The sequence below is a fragment of the Trachemys scripta genome, chromosome 13 (genome assembly GCF_013100865.1).
Source record: "Trachemys scripta elegans isolate TJP31775 chromosome 13, CAS_Tse_1.0, whole genome shotgun sequence".
Taxonomy (NCBI): Eukaryota; Metazoa; Chordata; order Testudines; family Emydidae; genus Trachemys; species Trachemys scripta.
In genome coordinates this window covers 41,704,723-41,728,115 of record NC_048310.1, presented here as the reverse complement: position 1 = coordinate 41,728,115, position 23,393 = coordinate 41,704,723, and the positions used below count along the sequence as shown (strand labels likewise).

Genomic DNA, 23,393 nt, shown 5'->3' with positions numbered 1-23,393 from the left:
AACAAGCACGGGAACCCAGCTCTCCTGAGGCTCAGGCCAGGCCCATCCTTCCTCTAAATGGACTCTAACCTCACCCAGGTGGCTGATCGCTCCCAGGTGTGCTGTAGGACAAGAGGAACACAGATAACAATAATGCATTCTCCATGTACATCCAGTCTTATTCCTGCCCTGATTCATCTACATGCCTCCAGCCTGTCCTGGAAGGAGAGGGGAATTCCATCTCGGAACACAATGACGGTCTCTCTGTCTTTCCCTCTAATTAAGTTTCCTGAAAGTCCCTCTATACCTCCTGTCCCCCACCTCACTCCAACCATACTGGGACCACTGCTTCCTCCTGACAGGTACTATCCTGGCACTGGCGGTGGGGCAGAAGGTTGATAATGCTACATCCTTGCCACCTTGGCTGTTGTAAGCCATATAGACCAGCGTAGAGGCGAGGCAATAACCAGGGAGAATATTACCTTGCAACAGGAAAAGCAGAGCCAGAAGGAGGCGATCCATCGTGGGCGGCTTTCCCAGCTCTTGACGTTCCTCAGTGAGAGACTTTGACCCTGAGAGAGAGAAGCACACAACAGCAGAGTGAGTTTGTCTAGAGAACTGCTGGAATTTTTCACAGCTCAGGGCCTGGAACAGACAGAAAAGCCTGTAGTTCTTTCTGCATCAGCATGGGCTGAGTTGAGCTACCACGCGAGGTGTGGGACACCTGCAAATGCCAGGAATTGTGTTCCTGTGAGTACCAGAGAGAAGTAAGAATGGTAGCTCTATCCGTGCAAGAAGGCTGGACACAACTGTTCTATTGTCATCTGCCACTAGGGCAGTGGTGGGCAACCTGTGGCCCGTCAGAGTAATCCGCTGGTGGGCTGCAAGACAGTTTGTTTACATTGACCGTCCGCCGACACGGCCGCCCACAGCTCCCAGTGGCTGCGGTTCGCCGTTCCCGGGCAATGGGAGCTGCGGGAAGCAGTGCGGGACACAGGGAGTGGTACATTGGGAGGTCCTGCAGGCTGGGGGTACGCTGGAGCGCAAGCATTTATCAGAGAATGTGACCCCAGCTGCTCCCTCCCAGCTCTTAGTCCCCAGGGCTGGCTGGGTTCAGCTCCCCACTCTGGGTGTTGTGACCTCTGGGGTCGCAGTGCTGCTCAGGTTTGGCCTGGCCAGGCCATGTTTGTGTAAGTGGAGTTGTGACCTGGTGCTTGGGGTTACAGCACCGCTCACTCCAATTTGGCCCAGCTGTCCCCATGTCGTCATGATGGAGGGGTGGCTGGGGTAAACCGGAGTGGCACCGAGACCCCATGCACAGGGCCGGCTCCAGGGTTTTGGCCACCCCAAGCAGCCCAAAAAAAAAAAAAAAAAATCCGCGATCGCGATCTGCGGCGGCAATTCAGCGGGAGGTCCTTCGCTTCGAGCGGGAGTGAGGGACCATCCGCCGAATTGCCGCCGAATAGCTGGACCTGCCGCCCCTCTCCGGAGCGGCCGCCCCAAGCACCTGCTTGCCAGGCTAGTGCCTGGAGCCGGTCCTGCCCATGCACCAGGTCACAATGTCCAGAGTGGGGAACTGAGCCCAGCCTGCCCCACAAAGTTTTGATACATTCTAGCGATCCCATCTTGGGTCGCGCTTCACAGAGTGAGAAACCCTGCTCTAGTTCAACCCCTACTTCTACAGCCAGCAGGTCTGCCCCAGCTGTTTTTCTATAACCATTTCGCTGCATTACATCTGATTCCTGGCTCGCTCCTATCTTTCCTTCCTCCCATTTTCATTCGTGGCGCTGCTGAAATTATAACGAGGTGAAATCCAGCACAAGGAAAGAACAGAATGTTCTGACAGCTGTTCAGTGGCATGTGCGGAAAGAGCTACTGGTCTGGATCCAGCTCCTAAATGACAGGTGTCCACATCGCAAAACCCATCGCTGCAACTGACAGTAACTGCCCCTCTGCGCAGGTCAGTCCACAATATTCCAATACCGGGTTTTGGCTCCTTCCTCTGAAGCAAGTGGGACTGGCCCTTGCCAGAGGATAAGTCTATCATGAAATCAAAGCAGGGAGGCTGCTCCAGCAGATGTACCCGCGCTGTCGTGGCTAACAATAGCAGCGTGGGTTTCAGCAATGTGAGTAGGAAACCCGGGTCCCCGGTGTGCTCGTACAGCCCACGCTGCTGTATCTGCATTGCTATTTTTAGCCATGCTAGTGTGCAGATGGGAGTTCGCCTATAGGACTGGGATGGGCAAACTTTTTGGCCTGAGGGCCACATCGGATTTCAGAAATTGTATGGAGGGCCGGTTAGGGGAAGGGGTCTGTTTTTTTTCCCCCCCCCCCCCCCCCCCCTTCCCCCCCCCAGGACTCCTGCCATCCTGATGCCACCCCCCTGGGACACCTGCCCCATCCAACCACCCCTTCTCCCTGTCCCCTGACTGCCCTGGGAACCTCTGCCCCTGACTGCCCCCCGCGGGCCCATCCAACTCCCCCTCTCATTCCTGACTGCCCTGCTCCGGGACTCCTGCCCCATCCAACCCCCCTGTTCCCCGCCCTCTGACCGCCCCGACCCCTATCCACACCCCCGCCCCCTGACCACCACCCCGAACTCCCCTGTCCTCTATCTAACCCTCCCTGCCCCCTTACCGCACTGCCTGGAGCGCCGGTGGCTGGCAGCGCTACAGCCATGCTGCCCAGCTGGAGCTGGGCCACGCCGCCACCACGCAGCTCAGAGACCGGGTCCAGGCGGGCTCTGCAGCTGCGCTACCCCAGAAGCTCACAGCCCCGCTGCCCAGAGCCTTGCAGGGGCGGTGGAGTGAGCTGAGGCTGTGGGCAGGGCCGGCTCTACTGTTTTTGCCACCCCAAGCAGCGCCGAATTGCCACTGCGGAGGCAATCCGCATGACGTTAGGGCGACACGCCCGTTTCCGCGCCGGCGGCAATTCGGCGGCAGCTTCTGTCTTCAGCCGGAAGACAGCCGCGGAATTGCCGCTGCGGGCAGCTGAACATAGAAGCTGCCGCCGCGGAAACGTGCGTGTCGCCCTAACGGCGCACGGGCTGCCCCCACCGTCCGCGGCGGCAATACAGCACGCTGCTTGGGGCGGCAAAAACACAGACTGCCGCCCCTTGCAGATTGCCGCCCCAAGCACCTGCTTGGAATGCTGCTGCCTGGAGCCGGCCCTGGCTGCGGGGGAGGGGGAACAGCAGGGGAGGGCCGGGGGTAGCCTCCCGGGCCAGGAGCTCAGGAGCTGGGCAGGAGGGTCCCTTGGGCCGGATGTGGCCTTCTCCACTAGTCTGCTCTTGTTGAATTACTGATCTGATCCACGATGGTGATTCCTGTTTTCCCATAAGTGATGTTTCCTTGGAGGGTCTCTCAGCAGGGAAGCCATGGAGACTGGCGGGAGAGCGGTAGGGAAGTTTGCTACTGCCCTTGTTGTATCTGTTCTGTGGCTACAAGGGACGACTCCAGTCTCAAGGGTTGTTAACCCAGCACTAAAGCAACTAACCAAACTTTCCAGCAGGACTAGCTGACCAATCACTTGTGAGCGCAGGGGGAGTCTGTTTGCCCTTTCGGGGCTGTGATTTCTTCCTCCACTCTACTGCTTCTCTGAGGCTGGAGGATTTCACAGCGAGTTCTTTGCACTTGTAGATCAGCCTTCCCACGCTACTGCTCTCAGATAATAAAACCAGCCAACACAGGCTCATTTAGGTTCTAACACACTGAACTATGCAACGCTCTGTGTGTGTCACCCACATGGGGGTGAGTGCGGAGGAGAGAGAAAGCAGGAGGCCAGAGGAGAAACATACAACACACCAACTCAGCTGAGTGTGCGGGCCGGGGTTCGTGGCCCCTGCAAAGGAAGTGACAGCTCTTGTTCATTATTTATATTGCAGTCGTCCTAACAGCCCCAATCAGGACTCCGGGCCCCGCTGTGCCAGGTACAGAGACGGGCCCTGCCCACAATACTAGCTTGTCTGCACAATCTCTCTTGCCACATTCCATTTCCTGCCTCCAGAATTGAACAGTCTGGTCAAAACTCTCCCCACCCCTCAAATGTCAGTTCATTCCTTCCCCCACTCCTGCCTGCATGGGAAAGCTGGGGGGTCCTTGTTACCTGCTCCTTCCCCAGGAGACCAGGCCACGTTTCCATGGTTACACCTTTCCAGGTGCTGCTGCAGAACTAGTATAAAACTCTGTGGCAAGACCATATCTGTATTTTTCTTTACTGCCGTTATGAATGTCTGGGGGGGTGATTCTGATCTCACACACGCAGGTGTAAATCAGTAAAAACTCCCTTGGAATCAGCTGAGTTAAACTGGGGGAAAGCCACGGACAGTGAAATTAGAATCAGACTCTCCGGGTGAAATCCTGGCGTCAGTGAAATTAATGGAAAAACCTCCCTTGAATCAGGATTTTAAACCTCTGAGGATTCCCTGCTGTTGGGATGCAGGCGCTGGCTTTCCAAAGCCCGATCGCCAGCCCCTACGTGCTCCCGTCAGCCCTCTGGCAGGCACCATGGACCTGCTGTTACTCCTCCAAGGATGAGAGCTGCCTGCGCTCCTGGGAACCAAGTCTTTGGGTTTCAACCCAGCTCTCGGGTGCTGGTTTCTGTCTGAGTCGATTGTGCTGTGGCTGCAGTGTGTTAACATGGATCCAGCATAAAGATAAGGGGGAATAAAGGGAAGAGGAACAGAGGTCGGTTAGGCCAGAGAGAAAACTCAGAGTAGAGAAGTGATGAGACATGCGCCTCTTGGCCATCCCTCTGTGACTTCAGCTTCAGGGCCAGACAGCTCAGCAGCTCCTGTTTTTGCTTGTGTGGTCAACTGCACAGCTCTTGTGGTTCTGTTCCCAATTTGAATAAGATCTGAAGCACCGGGCTGCTGCGGGAACTGAGGCTGGAGGTTTCCAATACAAGCTTAGTTTAGGAGCTCTATCTGTCGCAGCTGCTCTGCAAACAATGCGCCAGGGGCTGGTAGTATGCAGCGCTAGGAGTGGTCTTCACAGCTTCAGATGCGAGCAGAAGATGCTAACAGTGCCGCATGCCTCCTTTTCACCAGCCCAGCTACACCCATGGGCCAGCACTTTTAGCTTGAAAGCCAGAGTGGGTGCTTACTGCTGTATGCTACCTCCACCTCCAGGCTGCACGGCCCTGCGTGTTCATTTTTAGAGCAGTTTCATCGTCTAACCACACCAGAAAGTAGGGTATTGATCAGCACGGCAGAGCAAAGTGACTGGAGCCCCTGTGCAGCTGCTGCTCGGAAACTCTGGCTCGCAGCGCGAGTTTCGCTTTGCCCAACGCTGTCTGGCACCGTGTGGGCCAAGGAGCTGGCAGACACGCCAGAGAATGAGACAACAGGGCTGCCCGACAGCTGCTCTGAAGTAGCGTCTGAGGAGGGAATGCTGGCCTGCACGCCTCCTGGGGGAAGAGAAGGGGCTGTGGGGGAGGCAAGAGCTGATCTGCTCCACTCTGAATTAAGCCCATTTCCTTCTCTCCATTCCTCTCACATTCCCTCCTTCTTTCTGTGTCCCCCTTTGTCAATCTTCTCTGTCCTCCTCTCCTATCCTCCCTTCCAGCCTACTCCCAATCTTCACTCCTTTCCATCGACTCTACATCTCCGGACCCTATCCAGCTCTCTCTCCTCTTTCATCTTTGCTCTCTCACCTAATAATCAGCCCAGCCCTCCGTCTCCTTTCTCTCCATTTCCCTCTCCCTCCCTGGGTGATATACGTTTGCCTGGCCGGGTATGCCTACACAGCACAGAAACTCCCCCGCTGGGCTGGGCCAGCAGACGCAGGTTCACGGGGCTCAGGCTATGGGGATGTTTCATTGCTGGAGCCCCGGCTCCGGGGCCCTGCAGGGTGGGAGGATCCCAGAGCTCAGGCTCCAGCCCGAGCCTAGAAATCGACACAGCAATGAAGCCGGAGCCAGCCGCGGATTTTTCTTTGCTGTGTAGACAAACCCCCAGTCTTTCATCCTGTCCCCGCGGGTGGTCGTTTACACTAGGACTCCCCAAATTGCTAACATCTAGTGCAGACAGACTGGTTCGAGCAACGTGGGAAAAGTGCACAATTTCCCCCGGTGTAGACGTGGCCAATGGATGGTGGCTGGAAAATTAGTGAAATGATAACACAAGAGGCTGAAAGTTAAGGGGCCAGAAGTTTTAGTTAGGCAGTTTAAAATGTTTTGTATTTGTTGAGGCCTATTTAATTCTAATGCCTAATTAACATTTGGGAGAAAGGAAGTTTTTGCTAAAGATTCAACACCACGCTCACCCTTTCCCTGAGAGTTGTTTATGGAGTCAATGGGAGTCTTGCAATTGGCTTCAGTGGGAGCAGAGTTAGGCCAGTTCGGCGGGCTTTTGAAAACCGCCCCTTCCATGGCCCCTCGCTTGGACCAGCCTGCTCTCAGGCCCCCAGCCTCTTCTCTGTTCTCCAGCCCCAAAGCTGCTTTCTTGCTAGGAGCCTGGTGAGTTCTAGACCTGACTGCAGGTTTCCCCAGTGTGCCATTCCCCGCCCCAGATACTTTCCTCACTGCTGTTTCTGCTCTCAGGAAATGCATCGAGCCAGAAGTCCTCACACGCTGCCCTCTCAGGGGTCACTGCAGCGTCCATGTATCAGGCATCGCACCCTGAAGCTGGGAGCACGGTCACCATTTCCGGCTTGGGAGCACGGTCACCATTTCCCCTTTCTCCACACATTGGCGCGCCCTGCGTCAGCCTCATCCTGGCCTGTTTCTGACGCACTTGTGCTCCTCACAAGTGAAACCATGTTGGGAAAGGGAGCCAGGGTGGTGGCTGCAGTTTCTCACCCTCTCTCGAACCCGGGCTGTGCTGACACTGCTTTCCCATAAAGCTGTTTGTTGCAAGACCTCATGACTTGGTTCTGCCTCAGTGCAGGGAGCTGCACTTGAGAACCACTCAAGGTCCCTGCCTGCCCTTCATATCTATGATTCTTTGCAAGGGAATCAGCTATAGCCAGAGATGCATGATGTTATCCAGGAGTGGGGAACTATAGCGGGGCAGTCACCCTGCTCCGGCCCTGAAAGGGTTAAAAGCCAGCCCTTGGAGATGGCTGGGGCAGAGAGCCAATCAGAAAAGGCTGGGAGGCAGCCAATCAGGGCCAGGCTGGGCTCTATAAAAGGGCTGCAGGGCCAGAAGGCAGGTAGTCTCTCTCCAGTTGCGGAGAGAGATGGATCTGGCTGCCTGAAAGAGAAAAAGGTACTTTAGACAGCACAGTGCTGGGGAAGGGCGGGAGGAGCTGGGGAAGCGCCAGCCCCCAGGCAGAGGCCTGGCTGTCAGGGCCGGAGGAGGTTCTAGGGCTGTGGGGAAGCAGCCTGGGGTTAGGCAGAGGCAGCAGGTCCAACCCCCTGGCCGATGATGAGTGGCCACTTCAGACAGCAGTTTGCCCCTGAGGAAAGGGGCTAGATGAAGACTGGCAGTAGGTCACTGAGGTGAGGTGGTCTTAGGGGACTGGGGTTCCCCAGGTAGGCGAGGACCACGAGTGGCCCATAGAGTCACAAGACAGATGGAGAAGAATACACCATGGTGTTTTCAGAGCGGGAGTACCCAAGAGAAGGGGCACCACAGGCTGGGAGGGATGCGGGGCCTGAACTACAGTGGTGGAGGAGGAAAGGAAGCAGGTACCGGTAGGGAGACACCCTCCAGCAGGAGGTGCTCTGAGGCTGGGATGAGCTAATTCCCGAGGTAACCAGCAGGAGGTGCCGCGGCAGCGAGGGCACGCCATGTTACAGGAGCTCTGTCATGATATGCTCAGTCCTGACCCTCTGGTAGTGATATCCAGGAGACTTGGTTTCCTGGGCGATCCAGGACTTCCAGGCTCCGGCGCTTGGCTTTGTGAAGGGGTGGTTGGTGATGACACAGAGCAGTTATGGTTTTGGGACTCATTGGCCTCTCTTTCCTCCTCTTGAGGGTGCAGATCACACAGTTTGCTACAGATGCTAATTCGTGAGGGCTGTGAGGTGTAAATAAGGATGGGCAGGGCCCCAGCTGAAGGGAGGAAACCACCAAGTGGCCCTTGGTGCATGGTATGTAAATGTGGTTTGGATTCAAGCGGCTCGAGCGCTGCAACAGGGCTGTGAGTGTTGTAGTTTGTAGCCACATCCCGGGCCTCAGCGATCCTGTGACTTCTGGTCCCTGCTGGCATCGTGGCCTGGGTGTGAAGTGTGGGGAGGCTGGTGTTGAAGCACGCCCTGTGGTGGGCGAGATGTTCTGCAGTGCAACGCCCAGAAAATGAGCTGTGCCTCAGAGACCCGTCCAGCTCAGAGCTTCTCTTCCGCTCCCTCCCGCCGAAGCCCCGTCTTTCAGCAGAGCTACGGGTGAACCCCTCCGAAGTCCACTGGGCTGATTCCAGAACGGTCAGGATGGGGTTGTTTGCGGTGTGTGTACACGCAAGGCACTGCCAGGCTGGGCTCCAGGACAAAGCCACTTGAAGGCAGGACATTAGCCCTTGCACGGCAGCTCCTTGCCCTCACTCCCTGCCGGAACGATGAGCAACGGGCGGTGCTGGGCTCCCCTGCCAGGTGGTGCCAGGCTGAAGAGTGAGGGCAAGGAGCCCTCAGCTCTGTATAATAAATAAAACCTTGAGACTTTGCATGCTGAGCTCTGCTGCTGCTGCCTCAAGTGGAGATTCTCAGTGGGAAGCACAGGTAGCGTTTAGTCCCCGGGAAGGGGTGCATTTTCCCCTGAGCGTGTGCCTTCGCCACCCCAATCCCCACTCCCTTTTTGAGGCACCAATCAAATCTGATTCACCGGGGACACAGGCGTTTACCTTTAGCTTTTCCTTGTTTCGTGTACTGCATGCTAGGTCATATCAGGAGTGGGCTCCTTTCTTTTTAAATTAAGTTCACTCCTTATTTAAGCAACTACTTACAGGGGTGCTCCAGGTTGGCACTCTTCGCCCTGGGCGCACAGACTGACTCCTTCATGCCATCTCCAAACCCTTCTCTCCTGCCACCGGGGCTCTGCTCACCTCTGCCGGACGACTGAAACCGCCACATGGGAATGGGTCGGAAATGGATCTCGTTCCAGGGCACTGGCAAGACAGCGGTGGATTTGGGCAGCTTTGCTTCTCCTGGGGAGCTTTTCCCACGCAGGCCCATAGAGTCACAAGACAGATGGGGAAGAATATGCCGTGGTGTTTTCAGAGGCAGCCTACATCCTGCCAGCACTGGTCATCCTGAAATAGAGGAGCTGCAGGGAGGAGCTGCAGGGAGGGGCAGCCAGACCTCTGGTGCTCTCATAGGAGGCTCTCACCCTGTGTTCCACTCCCTAGACTGGCAGCTTCTCTCTGGTTCCTCAGGGCCTTTTCTTCACAAGGAGACCTCCAGTCCCCACGCAGACAGAGCCTGACTTCCCCCTGCTTCACACTAAAGCCAGATGACTAGCAGCAGGATAAACCAAGCTCTAGCGTGTGGGTCAGTCAAGCCCAACTCTGCATTTTGGATTGGAGACCAGCAGACGGTTGCGCTGGGACAGGCTGATGGTGCATTGCTGGTGTGTGTGTGTGTCCAGGGCTGGCCTGTATTGATGTAGTTATGTCTTAACAGGACACCATGCAGCAGGATCCCAACTCTGGATGGGGGTGTTGGGTGGGGGGGATTCACCTGGCCCTGCTGCCACCTCCTAGGAAACGTCTGTTTAGGTTTTATCGACTCTTATCTACAAATGTTAATTACAGAAAATCTGACTGAAAGCAGAATTCCCCATGGGGCAGCTGGTATTTCCCTCCGTGAGGGCTGCCCCCTGCCCAGAAGCAGCGCAACACTCAGAATGGAGTTTCTTGCTCTGAACAATGGCTGAGATGTAAAGCCCCCGGGGGAGGCAGATACAGGCCCCTGTAACGCACTCTCAAGGGAATAAGGAGACTCCCTGCTTCTGCACAGGGCCATTCGTCACGGCACCAGCTGCTTGGTGCCAGCTCCCAGCAGGGGTCTTGGCCCATTGAGCCAATGAAGGGGGCTGCACTTTGTTCCCCCTGTACCTACTGGAGATGGGGAGTGACGTCTCTGCACGGAAGGGGCGGTGCACTCTCTACCGTGTGTGCTGTGCTGGGGCTCTAGGGACTAAATTCACCCTGCTGGGCATCACTAAAATCGAACGGTTGCTGACACCAGTGTGTAGGGGTGCCAAGGCTGCCCTGTGACACAAAGCAAAGGCTCGGGCGTTGTGGGAACAGCTCTGGATTGGCAGCCCCCTGAATGCCTGGCTCATGGCTGCTTGCAAACCCCAGCTCCGCTTACCAAAGAAAGGGACTGGCTAGCTCTCCTCTGCTTCCGCTCTCTTGCCCTCTGTGTCCTATGTTCTCTCCTACCCCAGTTTCTCTGCAGGGGCCGTTCCTCACCCGGGGCAGAGCCATCGCTGCGCTTGCACCTCCTCTGTCCAGGGGCTGGTTTGGCCCTGCTCCATGGGGCTTCGGCTGGGTGCAGACATGCTCGGCATGCCAATGGCCCAGCTGGCCATCCCTCTCCCTGCCCACAACTCTGTGAACCTTGAGGGGCTCTGTGCAAGGGGGGGTCCTTGGGCCTGCCCAGCAGCCGCTTGGCACAAAGGGGCCCTGAGACAATGACTAATCAGGTCCACAGGGTGCTGCTCACCCAGCAGCACCTCTCAGGCCACCTGGATGCTGACCTGCAGGGCTCCCCAAGAACAGACAGTGCTGGGCTTTTGTGGGGTGGCTCTGGGCTTCTGCACCAGGGAGAGCCCAGAGGCGCCAAGATTTTGCTTGTTTGGCTGCAGCGTAGGCCTCTGAAACACAGCTGGGATCCCTCTGACCAGATTGTGCAGCCGCACAGCTCAGCAGGCTCTTCGGCATCACCCCGCACCTCGTGCAATCGCTCACGCCAACACAACAGGGCTGCAAACAGGCTCCCAAGTCAGAATGGAAGCGATTCACACCCCCTTTGCAAAGGTGTAAATGGGGACCAGGGCAGGCATGTGGAACAGCAGAGGAGAGGTGCGGAGCATCACAGGGTGGTGACAGCCCTCAGCACCAACTAAAACTGAAAACTGCTCCACGGGGTGGTTTGTGAGTCATCCCCCAGCAGTTCTCTAGGGCTGTCGGGCAGCTGCTACCTCGATGCTGTGCTCTTCTTATATTGCTGCTGCTGTCCACAGCTGGCTGGCGCTGAGCTCTCCTTCCCCCCAGCCCCTGCTGCTCTCTAGGGCTGGGCTCTCCCCTCGCTGCGCTACAGGTCCTGGTCCATGACTCCTAGGCGCTATGGGAATACAAATTAATAAGAGGCCTGGCTGCTGTCCTAGGACTGGGCTGGCCCCAGCTCGCTGCTCGCCCCTTGCTATGCCCTAGAGTTGTCTGGTGGTTGCTGCTCTCCTCTCACTGCTGCTCTCGGATGAGGCATCCATGCTAGCAAAAATCAGGCCCAGCATTGCGCCCCACACAGCTCCGCTGACAGCGGCAGTGGGTCAAAGCGCTGCTAGAGGCAGAGCTCAGGTGTCTGGCCAAGGCTCCGGCGTCTGAGCCTGGTGAGACGTGGGGGAGGTTTACCGGTGCAGGCCTGAGTTTTGCTAGTGGAGACCAGGCTTAAGGTTGTCTGGCTGTTTCTGCCCCAGAGCCTGGCCCCTCCCTCGGACTGGGCTGGGCTCTCCCTTTGGATCAGTGTAGTCACAAGGCCCCGATGCACCAGCTGCACAGGCTGGCATTAGCGAGATAGAGATTAGTCAGATGCCGGGCTGTGCGGTCTCGCATGGGAGTGCCAACGGTCTGGTGTTCCCCTCTCCTCGGAGCTTTCCTGTTCTTAGAAATTCATCGCAGACGCCCAGTGTCTAATCAGCCTGAGATCTGACAACCCGCCTGAGCCTGCCACTATCTCCTGGGGCCAGGCAGATCCTTCCTGCCCACAGGATCCGCAAGGCCAAACTGGGTCGTTTTCTGTATCCTTGTATCCTGAGACGCCAACCCGCAGCCTCTTCCTCCTCCCTGGCAGCGCAAACAGCCTTATCTCCCCCAGGCTGCAGTTAGGAATGGGCCTTGTGGTATATTTAGAACCCACCTCAAGGCCTGCTATTCAGTTACTTCAATGGGCTGGATTGAGAACAATAGCGCAGAAAAGTTCCTGCTTAGTCACAAACAGAGTACAGATGGGTCTCAGGGGCATTAAGTAACCAAAGGGGATGCAGGCTCGGATGGAGCACCTCCCTCCCTGCCTTCCTGCCCCCGACGGCAGAAGCCCTGCGCTGCAAAAGCAGCCCTGTAACGGGCTGGGATCCTGGGGTCAGGCGGCAGCAGATGTCACTTGTGCAAAGCTCGTGAGTCTGCCCCCTAACTCACACCAAGAGACATCCAGCCCAGGGTCTGCACCACCCTGAGCCCACTTTGGCCCTCAGCCTTTTGCATAGGGGTACCTGAAATCGGTATGGAGTACGGGACTACTCCGCATGAGGAAGGGTCCTAGATGGCTGGTACTTTGTAAAGCTCCAGGCTAGAGCTATCTGCAGCAAATGCAGGATGCCAGCTACCAGAAACAAAGTGGGCCTGATTCTGTCCTCACTAACACCAGTATAGGTGTCAACAGTCTCACAGTCTCAGTGAAATTGGACTTACACCCAAGAGGGCACACCACGGTTAGCAGGATGTTGGCACCATGTTACCAGCTCTCGTGATACTAAGTCATTTTCTTAAAGCCGCAGCTCCTGAAGTAAGGCTGACTACACGAGACTACATAGAATGTAAGTGTTGCGCCCTGGTGGTGATGGAGAAAAGCTCAGAAACATGAATGCAAAAGGCTCAAAAACCAGGAGGCATATCAAAAGAACGCCGCATTTTTCAAAAGCTCATGCTGTTTAAATGTGGGGTTAGCGATGCTGTTGGAAGGTGTGTTTCACTTATTTGATTTTTCTTTTTTTTCCCCTATGAAGGAGAAGGATGGTCTTATATCTTAAGTACATGACTGGCAGTGAGAAGACCTAGGTTCTGTTCCCTGCTTCGCCTGCTCCGTAACCTTTTGAAAAATATGTCAACGTTCTTTGCCTCAATTTCCCTATCTGTAAAATGGAGATAATATCTGTTGACCTGCCCCATAATGGGGCTGGGGAGCTACTTTCACTCGAGTTTGAAGCCCTTTGAGAGCCTGGCTTACCCTGTAAATAAGGGAGAGGCAAGTCCCGCTATTGCTTCCTCCTGTCTGAGATAAAACACGCTAGTAGAGCTGGTCAGAGTCTCTTTGCTGATTTTGCTTATGAACAAATGGCAATTTGCGCATTATTCATAATGTTGGCATTCGAGTTGCAGAACGGGCCGTCTGAGTTGCAAGTGGGCTGAATACACAATCATTCGTCTGAATCCTGAAGAATGGTTTCGGAGCATTGTGTATTTGCCATCACTAAAGCATTTGAATACAGCTGAACTGAATGGAAACTCTAAGATTTGCCAAACATTTTTCCAGGCTTCAGCCAGCTCTATCTTCTATTAAATACCCAATATCACTAATACTGGCTTCAAAGAAACATCACGCATGATGCATTATGGGTAATGGTATACAAACTGAACCTATCAGTCCTACAGTCTGATTTTTACTGAAAAAGGAAAAAAGATTAGATATGACCACACAGGGGGCTGAACTCTCATTATAGTCAATGCAAAGACCCCCTCTGACTTTGCTGGGGGCTGGCTCAGGCCACTAAATTCGCTGACTCGGAATGAGAAAGCAGGGTGAGGAAATAACCGATAGCTAACCTCACCTTGTGAGCTGTTGACAGTGGAAGAGGGAAGTATAGACGCAGACAGTTATCGGCATTTGTGGCTTTTCAGGAAGACTATTTGGTAAGAGCCATTGTCTGGGTGCTGAAGGTTTCGACTGCTCATTTCCTAAAATGTTCTAGCTGGGTTGGCTAAAAATGCGACACTGGTTGCGCCTGTTTTGCATGTGGGCCTTTGCAGCATTTTGCTCGATGAACCGGAAAGGCTGTAGCTTCTGCAAGGGCTATAAATGGACCGTAAAGGAGATGGGTTCGTGGCCACGACTCCTCAAGCTTTCCGGACCGATTGCTATTTCAGATGAGTGATCCTGTGGCTTGCCAGAGGTTAGGTTAAGGCAGTAGACGAGGGTCTAGTTCCTGGCTCCGTCACAAGCTCCCTATGTGACCGTGGGCAAGTCCCTTGAGTTCTCTGAGCGTCAAGATCTGTAAAATGGGGATGATCGTACGGCCGCCCTCTGTCGGTCTCCGATTGTATGCTCTTTGGGCTGGAGCTGCCCCCTACTGGGCGTATGTACAGGACCTGGCACCCTGGGGTGCTGGTCTCTAAACTCTCCCACAATATAATATCGCTAATTAACTGTCAGGGTTTGACATCCTCCTGTGCTGATGTTGCCTCACTCAATACTCAGTAGGCAGTACAGTAGTTGGGGAAAGCCTGGCCAACCTACTTATTCCGTCTCTGACTCTTCCATCTTCTGGTTCATGAAGTGTGTTTTCTCTGAGCCAGAACAGGAAGTTGCTCCCTGCAGATACGCAGGGCTTGCTGTGTGGTTTGGAAGCACATTTGTATCTTCTTCTCAGAGTTGCAAAACAAACAATAATAGCACCTCAACCCATACGCTTAGTACACACGCAAGCTGCGTGTCTGTGATGCTGTGGCCACATGAACAGATAAGAGTTTAACAGGCAGCAATAGAAACATTTTCAGCACTGCAGGGTCAGGAGTTGAATGTTGGATTCAGCAGTGACCATGGCCAAGATGTTGCTAAGATACTAAAGAGGAGGTATCAATCACATTGGTGCATAGTTCTACTGGGCCTGGGGAGCTGACCCACTAGTACATCTCCCCACTGGACACTGCCTTACCCATGAAGTTGGGTAGCTGGAAATAACGTCACAAGGCCGGCCAGTCAGTGCCTTGCAATGCTCACCACACTGTCCTGGTTGCATTTTGCAATCCTAGTTCTGAGAACCATCCACTGAGGTTAGAGGCTGCGCATGCATCGTCAGTGCCTCAATGTCCCTCGCCTTTGGCTTCCTACACACCAAACGCAGAGCTGTCCTGCTGAGTTCAGCTTGCTCCAACGTCCCATAGCACTCAGCCTGACATCTACTCTCCTGCTACCTTTTCAGAATTGAACAGGATTAGACTGCCCATGGTCTGACCAGCAGGGCAGAGAAAGAACCAAGAGGCATGCCTGTGACATAAAACACGGTAGTATTAAAGGGACTAGAAGGTGACCAGTCCTCACTGTGCTTTGAGACTTGGGTGCTGCTGTCAAGAGATCTCCTGAAAGACAAGAGGGTCCAGCTACCCACCTCAATAGGAGACTTCCATGGAAAACCCAGGTGCTGTGGGCAGCAGTGCTGAGAGGGCACCTTACTCTCACAGTCAGAGTTGAAATGAGACCATAATATAGCATTGAGGGCAGATACTGTCTTCATCTGGGTCACTCATGGTTGTGAAAGATACCATGATGCTTTGCCTTGGTGGACTATCCACGTTCCAGCTCGTGTCTTCTCTCTACCTAAAATTCTCCTGTGGTGTCAATGGGTTACAGTACTCTTCCACCTAGCCTAGACAGATGTGAAGTGCTGATGCATGCATGATGCTGGTAAACCAGGTGCCAGCTCTTGCAAGGCTGTAGGTTTCAGCTGAGCACTTACAAATTCATAGCTGGAAACCAGACCAGCTCACCTGTATGTTAGTATTGTTCAAGGTAGGCGTTAGATTTGTAAAGATGAGTCTAAACAATAAACACAATAAGGTGTGGCATGCATTAATCTTACCGTAATGTCTGTGTCCTGTGCTACAAGGTAATATGTAGTTTTTGCTTTATAATTGTACAAGTGCCTGGTCTGAACTCGTGAACCTAGGCAGGAAGAGTGGTTCCCCCTGCCCCTCAAGAAGGACCATCAAGACTAAATGGTTCCATTGTAGGACAAAAACTTTGATTGCCCCATCCACCCATGAAGAAGTTACGTGCAGGAACTCTCATCCCATTGGTTTGAGCTCTGGGGGAAAGAAATATGGAGAAGAAGAAACTTATCTCTTTGAGGTTTGTACTCTTATCGGGCTGAAGTTAGGAAATAAAAGCAGAGATCCCCAGGGTCGACCTGGGTTAGCCCTAAAAGGCATTCAGTGGACAGATGACTTCATCTCGGTCATCTTTTGGAACCATAGAGTGTAGCTCACCTGTGCTCATATGCTGCCTACTCTAACCTGTACATAACTCATTTCTTTTTCCTATAGACTTGGCTACCAGCATTGTCTTTAGTGTGAGCTGTAAGGTACAAACTGACCTGGGGTAAGATGACTGGTCTCTTGGGACTGGGAGCAATGTGAATATTTTGTGACTTTTGAGTAAGTGACTGTTTATCATGCAGTCCAGCTTGTCTGGGTGGCAAAGACAGACGGCAGTGCCCAAGGGAACTGTGTCTGATTCCTTGGCCAGACTGTTACAGTGATTCAGATGGTCATATTGGTTACTGGTTTGGTGATATCTAACTATAAAACATACCACTAGTTTGTGGTGTCGGCCCTGAGGTTGGCACTCACGGCATGAACCGCTCCAGACAGCGTGACAGCATGCTTTTAAACTGCTGCTGCTGCCCTCCTCTCTAGTGGCGCATTTCCGTAGGGGGATGCGGTGGGACGGCAGGATGGGGTAAAGTGATCCAGACACGCACACAATGTTTTCACACACACACACTGTAATCACTTTGTTGGCTGCTTTGAGATCTCCAGATACAAGGTGCAAGATAAATGCCAGTCACTGAGTGTTACGACAGCTGTGGAGTGACATTCACCTATGGGTGCCAGTGAACAGGCGGGAAAAAGCAAAAAAGGCAGAGGTTCTGGATGGTACAGGGGCTAGTGTTGGGAGCCCGGAGATCTGGGATCTATTCCCAGCTTGGTCATTGACTTGTTGGGTGGTGTTCAGCAAAACACATTAAGCTCTCTGTGCCTCAGATGCAGTCCTGTATAAGACAGGGATAACGTAAAGGGCTTTGAGCTCTTGGGAGGAGAGATGTTAAGTATTAGCATCATGCCCACAGATCCTTGCAGACAATCCCTCTGTAAGTGCCTTTAGCTTTTGGAGATATCCCATCTCCTAGAACTGGAAGGGACCTTGAAAGGTCATCGAGTCCAGCCCCCTGCCTTCACTAGCAGGACCAAGTACTGATTTTTGCCCCAGATCCCTAAGTGGCCCCCTCAAGGATTGAACTCACAACCCTGGGTTTAGCAGGCCAATGCTCAAACCACTGAGCTATCCCTCCCCCTGAATAGGTCAACAATTTAGAAGTGTGAAACTCATTATGGAACAAGCCCCACTGTCCTCTTTGTCCCTGCTGACTCCTGGCTGGGCCTCTCTCCCCACTCCCCTCCTGCGAGGCATAAGACACATTATTCTGATCCTAGGAGTCACAGGTGTGGCAAACACAGGGCAATGTCATCTGAGTCTCTGCCTCCTCATAAAAAGGGTCTGATCCTGCTCTCATTTGAATGCATGTCAATCAAGGAAAATGCTGTGGAAGTCCATGGCACAATACAGGGGTAAAAGCAGGCCCTGGGAATGCAGAATCTGCTTTGGAAGTCCTGAGAAAGCTGGCAGCATTGTGTGCAAAGACCGACCTTGGAAATGTTCCTGGGCTGGGTAAAGCAGCCTCACTGTGCTTTATAGACTCCTTTGTAGTCTGATCACGGCTGCCTGAATGTTTGTGGCATTTCAATGAATGCAGAATTCCTAGGGGATGGCATAAACTCATGTGACACCCAAGTGCAATCGGCAACCTGCCAAGTCCAGCAGAGCATGGAGTGAGTCACACAACCTGGGGCCATGCATCAAACCTCACAAGAGCCTTTGTGCTCTCCCCTGGAAAGGGAAAGGCAGCGCTTGGCATACATTCTTGGGATTTTGTTGAGGGGTGGGGGATTGGTTGTCTCTTGGGATCCATAACAGGTGAGGCTGGGTGTCTGCCACACTGTGACTGCAGTGACCAAACCTAGGCCACTTAGGGATTTTTTGCAATGAGTCATGGGCCCTGATCCTCAGCCTGGGACCCAGGGACAGATTCCCAGCAATGTATAGAGGTAGGAACTATGCTACAAGGGGCAGGGAGAAAAGTCACCCTGACCTGCACCCCCTGCTATTCCACTCCAGAGCGCCCCACTCACACAAACCACTGCACCCCATTGTGACCTGCACCCACTGCCAGTGCACCCCAGAGTGCCCCCCTCACAGACCAGTGCACCCCCACCCTGACCTGGGGCAGAGTGGTGGAGGCAGGAGGGAACGTGTCCTTAGCACATCCCATGTGAAGGCTCTGTGCTATTCAGGACTACAGAGCCACCCGTGGGAGGCTGCTGTGGATTGGAGCACCCGCAGTGGTATTCTAGTTTATCCTGGAAAGTAATTTAAGTCCCTGAAGTAGCCCCAAATCCTGAGGTCACCGAAGTGTCTTAAAGCCAGCTTCATCCCCAAGCTCCATGGGGCTTCACCTTCTGTGCACACAATCTCAACCCTGGTGTGCACATTGGGATGGGGTGGGGGCAAAGATGGCTTTGAGATAGCCCCTGATCCTGGGCCGCCTTGCCTGTGTGCCGGTCCAGTCCCCAGCACCAATCAGAACAGTCTCCTGCCTGTTGTCACGCTGGCTGCCAGTGACTCCAAGGGCCTGTTATGGAAGCTGGGGACAGGCGGGGTCCTGGGAAGCTCTGTCCACGCCCAGCCACACTCCCTAAGCCAACAGCCAGGAATGGGTGTGGCAGAGGAGTTGCTATGCTGGCTCTGTGGGATCCCCGTCCAATGGGGTGATCTTCCTCTGGCCGGCTTTACGGCTGCCTTGTGCCAGGGGAACGACTCCTAGGGCTCTGTTAGTGCTTTGTCACCCGCACACTTCACCAGCCTCCTCTACAAATGTCTTGTACTCGGGCTCAGCCCGGGTTCTGGGCAGTGCAACAGGGGGGTGGTGAATGGTCATGACCTATTCGTTAATTGTTAATAAACAGCCGTAAGCCTTTCTAAAATAAAGGGTTTGTATTTGGCTTTCCCCATCATTTCCCATGACACACAACCTAGCATTCATTCCAGCACTGTGTGTCATGACTTTCCCGTTCTCATTGTTATGCCTTTTGCACTCTTTCCCTCCACCCAAACCATGGTTTTAAATGCCAGCCTGAAAAAGGGGATGGCAGAGCCTTTCATCTACGTTTGTAATGTGTAACAGCTGCTTTGGAGCTGCTGGGAAATGAGTTGGTGGGTCTCGGTCTGGTTACGCGGGAGCAGGTGTCCATATGATGAAACCACCACCCATACCGGCACCAATTAGTTCCCTTGGTGGTCTCAACAGAACAGCCACGGAGTCCGAGCTCCCATCCCACCCTTAGGTTGGACTCAGTAGTCCTGTAGCAGCCCCCTGGGCTGTTTCACTGAGAGGGACGGCTGCTATCACACAGCTAGGAAAACTGCCTCCATCAAAAACACATCCGTGTTGCTGCAAGGTTTGGGAACTGCACTCACCCTTACACCACTACGGCTTTAAAGCACCGGCAGAGATCCCCTTTCCCACCACTACTGCTGCTGTTTACAAACCTGTCACTTTCCGATTTCCTCCCTCCCCACCCTTTGCCCACTCCCCTCTCTCCAAATCGCTGGATTAAGATTTGGACAGCAATCAAATATGTAACATTTATCATCACAGCCTGATTTGGGCAAGTGCTACAAATCAGAGCCGCATAGACAGTGCAGGGCCAGAAAGTGTCAGCGCAAAATTCCCACCCAGCATGCTGCCTCAGGCGTTCGAGCTCCCATCTCAGAGGGTTCTGTCCCCTCCCCGGTCTGTGGGGCTACAGAAACGCAAGCGGCTCTCAGTGCATTGCAGATGTGTCTAGCAGGGCACTGTGGTGTACAGGACAGGAAATACACAAATTCCAGACATTAAAGAGACAAGGTGGGCGAGGTGATATCTTTTATTGGACCATCTTCTGGTGGTGAAAGAGACAGACTTTCGAGCTTACATAGCGCTCTTCTTCAGGTCTCGCTCACCAACAGAAGTTGGTCCAATAAAAGCTATTACCTCACCCACCTTGTGTCTCTAATATCCTGTCATCAACACCGATACAACAGTACAAACTCCAGCTATGTCCCTTAAAGGCAGAGATTTGGACCAGAGACCTATGCCTAGTGGTCATTGCAGGAACCTCTCCGAGGATTCTAACTGGTTTCTTGTGGCTTCTGCTGGAAGATCAGCAACCAGCAGATCAAAGCACTTGTTGCTCTGGACAAATCCTAACTGCTAGCTGGAACCAGCAGGAGCCAGCTGGCATGATCTGAAATCCACACTAGACATCCCTTGGGAGAACAAGGGTTCTCTGGGGCATCCGTGTTCTGCGAGGGAAGGCCGAGTAGACCTCACTTGAGGTGGTACTAGGAGGGGCAGATGCAGTTCTCCTTGTTAAAATGCAGGGGTGGGTGAGCCCAGAAGTTCAGTGAATCCTCAGAGTACAGATCTCTTCAGGGCTGGCACCGCCGGGCAGTTCAACACGGTCCAACACCACCAGACTATGTCTGCTGAGGTGAACCGGCTACAGGGTCATAGGGACAAGCGATGGAAGGGCCCCTGGCAGGGGAAAAGACTGACTTGCTGGGACTAGGCCAGTGGTTTAAGATTTCCACTCAAAACTTTTTAGGGCACTGCAAATGAAAAAAGGCTGAAAAACACTGGACTAGGCTCTGCAGTCAGACCTTGTGTGGCTGGATCAGTGGCTAAAGTGATTGCTCGGCCCTAGCGGGAATGAAGCTACTGCCTAATGCTCCTTCACAGCCCCCAGGCCGGGTTATCCATACCGGCCTGCCTAGTCGGCAGACCAACAGTTACTCACACAGCTGAGCCCTACCCTGCTGCTACGGGAAGTTTTTTGAGGTTCCTTTAGCTCAACTGGGTTGAGCAGCTGTAGGTGTGGGGGGCAGTTGGAGGATTTGCTGTTTAATGGCAATGGAATTCATCCCCACCCTTAGCTGGGGGGCTCCCAGGGGCTGGCCAGACAGCTCCAGCAGGCATGGGGAACAAACAGCTTTAAATGGGAAAAACACACTCAGTCACTCTCACACCGAACTGTCCTTGCATCCTAACCCGAGCCACTCGCAGCACATTGTCATGCACCCCGGGGCTGGCAACGTTCTGGAATTTTTAATACAAACCCCCAAAGGAAGTTACCCCCCCCCCAGCTTGAACCCCTTATCTCTAGCTCCTGCTGACTGGAAAAGCAGAGCACACAGTCTTTACTCCAGCTAGTGTGCTAAAGATAAGGGTGTGGACATTGCAGCTCCAGGAGAAACTCAGGCTAGCCCGGGGAGCTCAGACAAAGCTAGCCCGAGCCAGGCGCGCTCCCAAGGGCAGTGTAGACATACCCTGTGAAGACTCCTCTGTGATCTCTGGAGTTGCTCACCAGTAGCCTGCCAGTCCCAGAGCCATCAAAACATTTCTGACCAAAACCCCACTCCAGGCTGAAAAATACCCATACAACCACATAGCCAGGTGCGCCTTAAAACTCACGTCCTTCCTGAGGGATCAAAGACACACCTGGTCCCAGCCTGTTCGTTTTACATGAGTACCCGTGCGTAGGGTACCAAGACTTGGCCCAACGTCAGCTGATGCTGTTCATTTGTTACTGGGGGTGACAGGAGCTGCTCTGGTGAGAACAGAGACCAGCTGAGTGCAGTGGGCTCTGTTCAGCGTTGAAATGCAGTGACCCTGCACTCAGCCCTACGGGGGAAGCAAATTCCCCTTTCCTAGTTTCAAAGCAGCGCAGCTCAAATAAGTGGGACTTTAGCCCCCTTCCCGGCCAGCCCCCTCATGAGAGAGTCCTGTAGGTGGCTGAGTCCCCTGGGTGCAGCGTCCTTTGGCTGCAATCAAGGGCGGGCCAGCGGTTCCCCAGGCGGGCACCTGGGGATTTAAAGGGCAATTCCCTCACCCCGTGCCAAGCGCTGCCCACCTCTGCCAGGCAAACCCACTCCTGACACCCACACCTGCCTCTTCCTAAGGGATTCACCAGCCCCGCCTCGGCCCAGGTGAGCGGTGCAGCCCCCCACACGGCTCCGGGGGGGGCAATGCGAGAGCCCAGCCCTGCCCAAGCGGAGCCCAGTGCGTCCACACGGGCACAAGGGAAGAGTCCCGGGGGATTGGCGCCGCCTTATTTAGCGTCTTGATCGCTGCACCCCCCGCTAACCGCCCCCCAGCCCCCGATCGCTGGCGCCCCCGCCCCCTGGCCCGCGGAGGGGCGGCAGAGCCGGTACCTGTGCTCCGGCGAGGGGCGCTGCGGGCGGTGGGAGCAGCGCGGCGGGGAGTCTCCGGCGGAGGCGAGCGAGGACCGGGACTGAGGTCTCGCGCCCGGCCGGGGGAGGAAGCAGCCTGCAGCCCCCGCGGGGAGCCGAGCGCGCGGGGCGGCGGCTTCGGGCGCTGCGGCTGCACCGACGGCTCCGCGCCCGGCTCTGCGCCGCGCACTCCCGCTGCCCGCCCTGGGGCAGCTCGGAGCGTCTCGGCTTCACCTGCGCTGTCCGGGAGCCGCCCGGGAGTGCGAGTCCTTCCCCCCGCAGCGCGGCGGCCGGGCGGGGCTTGGAAAGCCCAACTCACCGGGGAACTAACCGCCCCGACTGTCCGCTCCCCCCATCGCCAAACAAGCCGGGCCTGGGAACCCAACACGGTGTGACCGGATCCCGGGCTGGGGCTGGGGGGCGCTGGGCACCCGACTCTCTCCGCCCCTTGCAACAAGCAACTCACCAGCCAAAACCAACCCAATGTCTGTGCTTTTGTCTTCAGGGGGTTGGCGTGTCTGAAGGACAGGCGGGACTCGGAGCTGGCTGGTTGCCTGCCACCCTGAGCCCTCAGCAGCTCCCACTGCACGGAGAGACTGTCACATACACAGGCACTATCACACCTCCTACACACACACACACACAGAGGCACCCTCCTACCCAAACACCCTACACACACACACACACACACAAGCACCCTCCTACCCAAACACCCTACACACACACACACACACACACACAGGCACCCTCCTACCCAAACACCCTACACACACACACACACAGGGACTCTCGTACCCAAACACCCTACACACACACACACACAGGGACTCTCAGATGACCCCTTGTCACGGAGTCCCCGGGCGATGCTCTGGAACTGCTCCCCACAAAGCCAGTCAGGACTTTGGGGCGTCTCCTCTCCCTTGGAGCAGACTGTCTTCAGGGCAAGAAGCTCACACGGCCCTTCCTGGGTCTGACCTTGGAGCATTCAGCATATGCCCCTCCGTGCGCTTCCCATAGCGAGTCCGCCCAGGCGGAGGTTCTGGGGAAGCCAGAGGATCCTGCACGCACCCCCACTTCATCACACCCCCACACACAGACACACAACTGGCACCCTTACATCCCTACACACACACAGAGCCATCCTCAGACCCCTACAT

The 23,393-nt window shown here is 54.7% G+C and overlaps 1 protein-coding gene across 3 annotated transcripts in view; it reads right to left on the bottom strand.

The window, feature by feature from the left end:
- ADGRG1 (adhesion G protein-coupled receptor G1) overlaps positions 1 to 22,821 on the bottom strand; it is a 41,257-nt gene extending 18,436 nt beyond the window's left edge. The window contains exons 1-2 of one of the 3 annotated variants that reach the window (XM_034788610.1): positions 22,703 to 22,821; positions 462 to 551 (exon numbers count right to left, since the gene is read on the bottom strand). In XM_034788610.1, coding sequence (XP_034644501.1) covers positions 462 to 501 — 40 coding nt within the window. In that variant the 5' untranslated portion in view covers positions 502 to 551; positions 22,703 to 22,821. The other 2 variants (XM_034788609.1, XM_034788611.1) reach the window with 2 other exon arrangements.
- Between the last annotated feature and the right edge of the window lie 572 nt (positions 22,822 to 23,393).